At 45.8% G+C, this 10,977-nt stretch overlaps 1 protein-coding gene across 1 annotated transcript in view; it reads left to right on the top strand.

The window, feature by feature from the left end:
- The first annotated feature begins 2,911 nt into the window (after positions 1 to 2,911).
- The window catches only part of TNFSF8 (TNF superfamily member 8), a 33,299-nt gene continuing 25,233 nt past the window's right edge, over positions 2,912 to 10,977 (top strand). Inside the window, exon 1 of the mRNA XM_028107750.2 lies at positions 2,912 to 3,642. Within this exon, the coding sequence (XP_027963551.1) occupies positions 3,448 to 3,642 (195 nt within the window). The 5' untranslated portion in view covers positions 2,912 to 3,447. The remainder of the gene's footprint in view (positions 3,643 to 10,977) is intronic.

Genomic DNA, 10,977 nt, shown 5'->3' with positions numbered 1-10,977 from the left:
GGAACGTAAAGGCCCACGGGCAGCCAGGTAAGCCCTAGAGAAGGACGGGGAAACCAGGGACCCACTGAGAAATGAGAGACAAATACACCATCACACAATTCCTTTGTATAAACCAACCTTCTAGAACCTTCTCTTCCCATAAACACAAAGTCAATGCAAGCATTGACGGAGGGTTGATCATACATAGGTCCAGCCCCCAGTAGTGCAGGGTGGGAGTCAAGGAAGACTGCCCTCAGGAACTCTCAGTCTTATGGGGAAGGCAAGAGTCACACGTGTTCACACACTTGACAGACGTCAAGACAAGTAGTGAATTGGATACAATATTGTGTGGCCATGACCATGGAGTGCTCTGGAGAGAGGATACTGGTGGGCTTGAGAGCCCTGGGCAGGCTTCCCTGGGAGATGGAAGCAGGCGGCAGGGCAGGAGGGCTCTGAAGCAGTGGAAGGGTGAGGACGGCCTGGCAGGAAGAGGCTGTGCCTGGAATATTAGCAGAGAGGGGATAAGAATGAGCATGGGGGACTCCTAAGCACGACTTTACCCCCTTGACTCATCTCCATTTCTCTGCCTCGGTTTCCTGATTTGAGGAATAAGGGTTTCGACCTAACTCGCAAGTTTGCCAGTTCTGTTCCAGCCTGGAGAGACCCCAGGCCACTGGGCCCAGCCTTCCTCTTCGTCATCCTGCCTCTGCTTCAGCCAGAAAAGCGCCGCGTTCTTACGTTTCTACACTCACTGCAGAGTTTCGCTTCCAGAAGGGATTTGAAAGTCACTCAACGAGAAACTCTGTAAAAGCTCTTTCGATTTGTATCTCGGATGACCGAATGGAAAAGAGAAAGCAGCCAGGTAGCACAAAGGACAGGACCACCACGTCGGCCAGGCTGCATCCCGGAGCAGCTGGGCAGTGAGAGGGTTCAGACCGGTGGGGGTGGGACGCAGGGGAGCTTGCGCGTGGAGGAGAGGCGTGCGGGGACAGCCGTGAGATCAGGCCCACGGGCTGCTGGAGAAGCAAACGGATCTGAAAATCTCAACTGCTCAGAAGGTTCTGAGTAAAAACAAAGGGTGATTTTTTCCCCCTTGTCAGCCTTCCCTCTCAGGACATTGTACTATATGCAAAATGTGTAACTGTAAGACAAACATTTTTTTCCACTGCCCTTCTCAGCCCCACGGGCCTTCAGGAAGACCTGCACTTCAAGCAAAGCCTTTTTGTTTTCAACACCCACAGCTTCCATTCCACAATCAGAAGTTTTCCACTTTCATCAAAGAGACTGAAGACAGAGGCCAAGGCAGGACTGTGTTCTCAGCAGCGCTGGGCAGGTTACAGCGCCCCCCGCTACCCACTCACTGTCCATGTTCAGCACCGGACACAGCCTTCTCACCAGATCAGCTAGGTACACACCGTGAGGACACTGGCTTGCTTCATTCCCACCTCAGTTCCCAGACCAAATGAACACGTGCACCCACTCCTTCCAAAACTGAGCCCGACTTGGGGTCCAGGGGGTGTTTGCTTCCTTGACTGTGACACAGGTATACTTTATACCACTCTAGGTAGCCCAAGAAAACAATTTACCTCTTGCTGGCTCTTCCATCTCCAGGATCTGTGATTTTATGGATTCACTGGGAAGGAATATTCAGACCAATCCCTAGAGTCTGACCCAGCTCAAGTGATGCTCGGCCGTCTGGGTTCACTGCAATTGCAGCAGGAGGAATCATCCAAGCTTGGCCTTGGACACAGGGTATTTCCTTAGGAGGAGCTGGGATTTCTGCTGGCTCTCTGAGATACAGTGCAACCAGAAATGAGCAGAAAGGCAGGGGAGGGCTGGCACTTACCGAGAACTGGGTACTTCCGAATGAGGTTTTCAAAGAGCTACATCTGGAGGCACCAGCTCTGCAGTCATTCATATTTTAAATGGGGTGTTGGAATGGAGATTGTTGGTAACTGTGGATGTGACAACTCTGTCCCCTAGAGAATCTATTATAGCTGTCCAAATTCTAAGACTCAGCCCTGGGCACCACTGGGAATAGTTAACAGGGATGGGCCAACACCTTTGGCCAGTCTATCCCCATTCACGGAGCACCCTCCCTTGACTCTTTTGTGTGAAATGCACAGTGGCTGTCCATGCATGGGGGCGAAGGGAGGGACGTAAGGACCCGCACAAGGTCCCAAAGCCAACAGTGGACAGGGCTGAGAGCAGACCTCAGGTTTTCAGCCTTCAAGCGCTGTGATGATTGAACGATTTAACATGGGCCGACAGGTATGGCTATGCACCCGGGTGATGTCATTGATTGACAATTACCACTTTGATCGAAACAGTTTTCATGCTCTCTGATCCTCAATTTTGCCAACCGTGGAAAGGAAATGTTAGCTGCGTCAGAGGGCAGAGGTGAGATCGGAGTGAGGCAAGGTGCAAAGCTGCCTAACGCCAGCACTGCGCCTGAGATGGTTGAGCTTCAGCTGCAACAGTCACACTCACACACACACACACATACCTCACACCACACATAAGACACACACAACATGCACCCCACATCGTGGACGTGCAGCATACATGCGCCACACGTGCATACCACACACCCACTGCCCCCCACACTGCACCTGCTCCCCACACAGAACACGCCTCCCATGTTCTGCACCACCCACTTCCCCACCCCTACCCCCACCCCCACCGCCAGGCCCTTCCCCTTTCTGGGAGTGTGCTGGCGAACCCAGGTTTGTCTGCAGGTTTGGCACCTCCCAATGCAGGCAGCAGGAATTTTTGTTGAGAAGATCAGTGTTTCCAGATCCCTGCTCTCTTTGAAACTGCCCCCACATTTCATCCTGCCCGTGGACTTGCCCTCTCCGGATAAAACTCCACGTTTGTGGGCTCTTCCTTCCCAGGTAGCTGGTAACATGTCCAGTTTTCAGCAGAAGCTGATACTATCAGACTGAACCCTTTTGAGTCCTTATAGCCCAGTCCCAGGACCCCAGCTTCTCTGAGCCTCCGCAAAGAGACATTTTCTGCCGAGGTCTTCTGAGCTGCAGGCCTCACTAGAGAGAATTTGCGGCTTCTCAAGCAGGAAGGCGTTTTGTGGCTGAGTCTAAATGAAACAGAAGTCGCTTTGTGCACACACACACACACACACACACACACACACACACACACACCAGAGTAGGGAAACCGTCATTTTCTTACTTGCCCTCTGACATTAATCACCTTCTCTGGAGCTACAGTTGCTCTGTACTCAGATTCATCCCTGGCTGGCAATGAAAAATGAGCCTCTCCCCCACCCTTGCTGCCGCCTTTCACCTCACGCCCCCAGAGAAGAGTTTCTTCGTGTGGCAGCCGGTGAAGGTTTTTTTCCACGTCACATGATCCAGGATGCAGGGGGAGAATCCTTCTTGGAACAGAGATGGGCCCAGAAGTGAATCAGATGAGGACAGATAAAGTGTGCTGTGGGAAGACTATATAAGAATGGACCCAGGGCTGCAGCAAGCACTCACCCGAGTGGCCCCTTCTCAAGACACAGCCATGCATGTACCAGCAGGCTCCGTTGCCAGCCACTTGGGAACCACGAGCCGTGGCTATTTCTACTTCACCACCACCGCGCTGGCTCTGTGTCTCGTCTTTGCTGTGGCAACCATTATGATGTTGGTAGTTCAGAAGACGGTAAGTGGACTTTTCATCGCCTTTCCTTTCTGATTTCTATTCAGTTTTCCCCAGAGAGAGAGAGCCTTGAGAATAAACTAATAAAGTAGTTGAGAAGGAGAGGAGAAAATGTACATATATCATGTAGGAAGAGGGAGAAAAGAAACAGGAGCTCAACTCTCTGCAATAATTTGGCTTTTAAGAGAAAAATGGGTTCAGCCATCATCTCAAAACTTTCCAGACTTGCATGGGCCAGAAGAAAAGAGAGGAGTGATTAGTATTAAGAAATTATGATTTAAATGTTGCTGGGCCGGAGATGCATATCAAAGAAGGAAGTGATAAGGAAATCTGATAACAGATTCGAGTGACTCATGACTGTGTCTTCAAGGTCTTCTGACCAGATTCCAAGGTTCTCTATTCTCAGTCCAAACATTGCTGAGATCTCTGGGGCCTCCTCGGTTGCCAAGAGCTTTCTCAACAAGAAGTTAAGTTTCAGTGGCCAAGGTGGATAAGGGAAGGAAGCAAGACAGGAGCCCAGGCTTAGCTCCTTAGAGCTATTTAAGCCTACAGGGCAAGTTGAAAACTTCCCCCTGAGCCACTGCTTGGAAGAGCTTAGGATGTCAGGAGAAATCTAGAGCACGGGGGCAGAAATGTTTTTAACACCTGTTCCCTCTGAGACTGCCCCGAATACTAAAACGACAAGCAATCACGGGCACCCACCATGGAGGCAAACTGTCTCAGGAAATTTACTTTGTTTGGAGAAAATGGCACGATTTGTTGCAAAAACAGAAGAGACGAAGGAGGACACTTCATATTTTAGGAAACTGGTGTTTACAGAGAATCCGGCCAATCCGGGCAGTGTGCATGTTGTAGAAAATACCGTATTGATGGTATATGTTGCTCACGGATTTTTTAATGAAGTAAAGTTTTGGTAACTTTGGTAATTTGAGAACTCACTCTCTCCACACGCCCTGCCAAAGTGAGAATATTTCTGTTTATTCCTTCAGAGCTCCCATTTTTCATTACAATCCTGCAGAATGTGTCCCGGTTTCCCTTCAGTTGTCAGGCTGAACGTTCTATACCGTATGGGTTGCTGAAAAGAACTAGGCTTTAAAAGATTTTGCTGTCTGTTTCTCAAGTGTCATCAGCTTTGAAATTTAAATGAAGCTTTGAGGATCATATCTCCATCAAAGTGAAAGAAAAAAGAATTACTAATATTTGATTTAGTTGAAATGCATCCTTGAATTGGCTCATCTATGTCTACTGAGAATAAGACTCTTGAAAATATTCCAGGGCATTTTTTTTGGTAGATGTTAGATAATTTCTATAATTCTAATTTGATAAATCAGAAGTATATCATTTTATAGTAATGGCCAAAGAAAAGAAATTGAAGTGTGGTCTTTAAGAAGTTTTTTAGTTAGATATTGTTAGCTAGAACTGCTAAGAAGGAGGGAGGGAAGGTGGGAAGGGAGAAAGAAAGGAAAGGTATTGGGGGTGATGATGAAATATAAAGCTGGAGAGAGCTCTAGAAGGGCTCTTATTCAAATCCATTCTTTCCAGGAAGGAACTAGAGGGGATCCTCCTGCCCCATTTTTGTATGTATGGAAAATCAGGAACAGAAAGGAGAAGGGGCTTGAACTAAGACATCCTGAGAAAGTGATAGACTCAAGACTGTGCTTGATTGTTTAATGAGAACAGCACTCCCTTTGCCAATACAGCCAGCCACAGAAGCACTTAGAAACTTTGTTCCTGCTCCCTCTCGGGAGGTTTATCTTCTTGCACATCCATTTCCTTCACTTACTCCTCATGTTAGGATATGAAAAAATTTACTTCACAATCTGATTGTATGGTTTGGTGGGCTGTGGTTTCTTTAGTCTGGCAGATATCAGTTACTTGTTTAAAAGCTAAGGCTTGTAATACTAATTGTGATATTAAGTGTTCAGTGTTTTGCACATATATCATTTCCAATAAATTATTCGGATGTTAACAATTGCAAGAGCTAAGAAGAGTTATCCCCTTGAGTTATGAAGGAAGGCTTCCTGCAGGAAGAGGGAATGCAGGCTGATTCCAGGAAAGATAGAACTTAGATAAACAGAGAGACTCTAAAAGGACCTCTGGCAAAGAAATCAATGGGAGAGGCCCAAGAAACTTAAATTCACATCCCAATTATCAAAAAATGGAATGGTCGATGGCTACATAGCACTCTGTGTGAGGTTGGAAGGGGGCAGGAATGGAGTACCATGAGAATGGTTTTACTGGCCTAAGAAGTCACAGTTCTAGATAAGAAGCACATGAACAGACAAAATTTAAAACAAGACAATCGTGATAGATAATGGTTGGAAGGTAGAGCCACATAGGGATTCCACGACACCACAAGTTAAGGAGACAGAGTGTTTTCCCAGGTTTAAGAAACACTTCACTGGAGATTGGAGTTCCAGACTGGCTTGAGAAATTTAAAGCAGGTGGGAAAGGGGAATCAGAGAGGAACTCCTGGCCAATGAACCAAGCGTGAACAAAGTGACGGAGAGCAGAAGAGATAGGATATGTCGGAAAACCAACAAAGATTACCTTGAGATTTGGCCGGAAGATCAAAAAACTCCCAGGTCAAACTCCTTGGGAGAGTCAAAGAAGGAGCTTAGCTTTCAATCTCAAATATTTATGGGGCAATTTCTGTGTGTGCGACATCGTTCTAAGCAACAGGGATATAGCTTGAACAAAGCCAACAGGATTCCTGCTTTTGTGTTACTTATAGAACTGATTGTCTAGTAATGCCTTCAGAGTCCCTGTGGTAGTTTTTCTTAATCTACATTTAAGCCAGTGTATTTATTATAACATATCATATCCATATGGTTTAAGAAAAGTAAACAGTAAACATGGGAAAAGAAAGTAAAACTCACTCACATCCTGCGCACCCAGCCACCAGTCCCTCTTCCCTGACATAACCACCATGGACAGACTCTTTCATGTCCTTCCAAAAATATGTGCATCTGCAAATATATAGTATAACATGTCGTCATAGTAGACTCATAATTTTGCACCTTGCTTTATTGAGTTGACAGTATATCTTGAAGACCCTTCCATGGCAATGCATGAAAGTCTGTCTCATTCTTTGGAAGAGTCACTAGTATTCTGTTGTATCACTGCTTCATAATTTATTTTCCCTGTGCCGAGTGAAGGGCACTTCTATTTTTCTCTAGAAGTTTTTACCCACTGTCCACGTCTGCAAGTATATCTGTGGGATAAATTCCTAGTGATGGGAATAGAATGTGTATTTTTCACTTCAGTAAATATCATTCAGCCTCGAAAGAGATTGTACCAATATATTCTCAAGTCAGTAAAAGTCCTACCAACAAAGAGACACCTCTTCACATCCATATGGAAAGACAGAAAGCTGATTTAGTATTAAGTAAGCACAACAAAGTGCATGCATATGTGTCAGGATGAAAATTTGCACAATTTGTACAGCAAAGCAAATGAAAAACAGTTAAATGTATCTTATCTCCTCCAGAAACGAAGGGTTATATAAGGAGATAGGCTACAAGGTTGACTATAGAAGTGTCATTTCAAAAGGCTCTAAAGTCTTCAATCTAAGGGCCAATTCTATAAACCTAGGGACTGGGCTTATCCAGTCCCTGAAGAGATTTATTTATATTCCAAAGGGTTAGAGCAAGGGCTCAGGATCATTAGGTTTTCAAGAAGACCCCTTCTAGAAAGAGAAAGAAGCTGCCTCCTTTCCCTTTGTAAGTAAAGAAAATGCCTTAAAAAAATAAAAAGCATCCTTCCAGTACCACTCTGCCTCCTCACCAAGAATGGACTGAGCATCGGGTTAGGTGTAGAGATTGTTGGTGGTGGTAGGTGGTAGGTAGGTATGGATTTTGGGGTTGCTTTTAAGTCCAGATACAATATAGGGGTGAGTTGAAATGCTCCATGGTGCTTCTCTCTACCCACACTACTCTCTCCAATGCATTCAATTTATCAATTAAAGAAAAGAAAAAGAAAACACAGAAAGTCTTCTCAGGGGCAAGCCCTGTGCTAGGGCAGGACCCACGTGAACAGGGCAGGACCCCTGTTTTCTGAGGATTCTCAAAGTAAGGGCCAAACACCCAAGAGCTTAAGTCCACGGCAGAATGCCATCGATGGGAGGGGAGGAAGAATTTCTGCTTGGGATGAGGGCAGGGCTTGCAGAAGAGCTAGAACAGAAGCTGAACCCCCTGCAAGAATCAGAAGGATGCCTTACACCTAAAGTTTTATTTTGAAGATTTTGAAACCTACAGAAAAGTAGGATGGTAAACACCCATATAACCTTTCACCTAAATCGGCTGTGTTAACATTTTGCCCTATTTGTGCTCTTTTTATGTGAATGACAGTAAGGTGCAGACGGCGTGGTCTTTTACCTGCACCTGTCCCAGCACCCATCTCCTCCTCACTGCAAGGCCATTATCACGGCCAAGATAATCAATGTCAGTTCAGTGATACCATCTAATAATAGTGCACAGTCCATATATCAATGCCCGCCCCTTGTCCAAAAATATCTTCTACAGCTGTTGTGCCTTGTTTTGACAGGGGATCCTGAATCCACACTCAGGTCACACACCACATTTGGTTGTGTCTGTTTCAATCTAGAATGTTGCCATCTAAAAGGTGGTCCTGGGAGCTTGCTGGAAATGCAGAAACCCAGGCCCCGTTCTAGACAAACTGAATAAAAATTTGTTTTTTAATAAGCTCCCTGGGTGACTCTCATGCACGCTGAAGTTTGAGAAGCAATCATCTAGCAATTTCCTCTGCCCTTTGTTGTTTGTTTCTCAGGACATTGACTTTTTCAAAGGGTCCAGGCCAGTACGCTTATAGATTTGGCTAAGTTTTGGATTTGGCTTCGTGTTTGTTGTGATTATATTCAGATGAAACTTTCTTGGCAAGAATAGTACATAAGTAATGTTACATCTTATGGCAGCACACGTAGAGGCATACGTCAGGTTGTCCCATTATTGGTGATGATGTTTGGTTACTTGATTGAGGTGGTGACCCCTGGTGAACACTTTTTTCTTTCTTACTAATAAGTAATCTATGGGGTAATACTTCAAAGACATATAAATATCTTTCATTCAGCAGTTTGGGCACTCCTCAATGATCCTTGTCTGTTGGGGCATGCACTGAGGGTTGAAGAATGATGATCGCCTAATCCTATCATTCTTTCTGCATTTATTAACTGTATTCTTCAGTGGAGAAGAGCTCTCCATTGGAAGGATGGTAGCCGGTGGAGCTGGGGCAGGGCTTTCCAGGTGAGGCAGAAGAATGAGCAGAGGCACAGCCCAGAAGCAGGCAAGCCCAGGTGTCAGGAGAGGAGTGGCAGGGCCAGAACAGAAGTCCGCCCAGGGGAACAGCAGGAAGCACAGGTAGCTGGCAAGAAGCACTGATAGAGGTGGATAAGAGAGTAGGATGCTACGTCCATCAGCAGAGTAGGAAGAAGATTTCCTAAACCCATGTATGAGCCCAGCCTCCTGTAGCTATTCCCCACCCCCATTCCTTGGGGAAGGAAGACCTCAGGTGTTCTGATTGCCTAATGAGCAATGTCTTTAAGCCCTTGCTACTCAAAGTGTAGTCCGTGGCTCGGCAGCACTGGCATCATCTAAAAGCTTATTAGAAATGAAAAACCTAAGGGTCCATCCCAGACCTACTGAACCAGAGTCAGCATTTTAACAAGATCCCCAGTGGGAAAAGCACTGCTTTAAGCCACTCTGGTCCAGTTCCCACTTACACTAACCATACCAAAACAAAGGCTGCCAAAAAAAAAAAAAATTGTCTTTCTCCTGAGGATTTTCTGTGACCTCCATCCACTTTCTCATTGACTCGCGGGAGCATTTTCTGCCCCAGCTTCATCCTGCCCTACTCTAGAAAGGCAGCGTAGCATGGCATTGAAGAGCATTGTCTTCCAGGTCGACACACTTGATGTGAAACTTTTCCCTGCTAGTCACCATTTGTAGGACCTTCTGAAATCTCTAGGGCTTCATCAATCACTAACTCTTGGGGTAAAGACCAAATGAAATAATGCATGGAAAGCATTTAGCCTTGGAGGACTAAGCACCCTCATGAAGTGCTTCTCCATGCTAGCTTGAAAGTAAGGGAATCATTCCTGGCCCAAAATCTCCATGGCCAACCTTACAAGACAATTTGAGGTCAGCAAAGAAGGGGATATGTAATCTCCCTGGCATATTCTAAACATTAGTTGCCTTTGGCCGTTTTCAATCAGAAAGGACATTTTGATCAAAAGCACATTTGTTATCTGATTGCTTCTGCACAGAATTGCTCTGTGAAAGAATTGAGGCTTTCAAGGTATTGGGGCAAATTAAGCACATCATCAGGATCCAGAGAGTAACCAAAATAGTTATCATTTCTAGCACTTTTCAGTACTTTATATACAATATCTTACTGTGTCGGCAACAAGCCAGTGGAGGGAAGGATGATTAACCCTCTAATCACAGTGACAAAAAGAAACAGGAAAACAGAGTCCTGGGCAGGGAACATGATTGTGATTGAGTCATTCCACCCGGGAACAAGTAGGTTAAATGTGACGGTTCCTCCCTCCATCCACAGAAACATTGTTGGAAATACCTATCAGACACCTGTAGTCTGAAACAAAAGAAGTACAATGAAGGAAGTGTAGCAGGTTGTTAACCATGGAGATAAAGTTTCCTGAGCTACTCAATGGAGCTGAGAATGACAGCCTGGGAGCGTCCATTAGCTCGGGTCTGTGTCCAGCCTATGTGCAACTGACCACAAAGCCAAGTCACTGAGCAAGATAGTCCACATTTCCCCAGCCAAGACCCAGATACCCAGGCAAGGACTCGGAGGCACTTGCCAAAGAGGAGCTGATGGACAGCACTAGATAGTGCCTAGGGCATAAACAACTCCCAGCAAATTGTAAAAGTCACCATCTCTTTACACCCTGGCTTTCAACCTCCAAATGCAAGGATTGATTGCTAAAGGGAGAGGAGAATGAGCATCCCCAACCTTGGCTTCCGAAGCTAGCATCTCTCTTGGGGCAGTGGAAAGAACACCAGAGAATTTCAATCCAGGATCTGCCACTGACTCATGAGTGTCTCGATTTCCTCTTCTATTAAACTAGCCTGATGGACTGAAAGATGCCGAGGTTCCTCTCTGGCTCTGCTTCTCTGAGCTTCTCTACCATGGGCAGCAGGGGAGTTATGGCTACCTCGTCCCAGGAGCTCTCCAAAATAGGAATAATCACACTTCCATCTTGGATGTCCTGGGCTCTGGGTGAAGGTTTAAGCAACCGGAATCTTTCCTGTACTAGAGTTAGGAAACTTGAAAGCCCTCAAACAATAGAGGCCTCCTCTG

The sequence above is a fragment of the Eumetopias jubatus genome, unplaced genomic scaffold, assembly GCF_037043125.1.
Source record: "Eumetopias jubatus isolate StellerSeaLion01/CBP00866 unplaced genomic scaffold, mEumJub1_p1.0 scaffold_15, whole genome shotgun sequence".
Taxonomy (NCBI): Eukaryota; Metazoa; Chordata; class Mammalia; order Carnivora; family Otariidae; genus Eumetopias; species Eumetopias jubatus.
The sequence above is the reverse complement of the archived record's forward strand: the minus strand, read 5'-3'. Positions and strand labels throughout refer to the sequence as shown.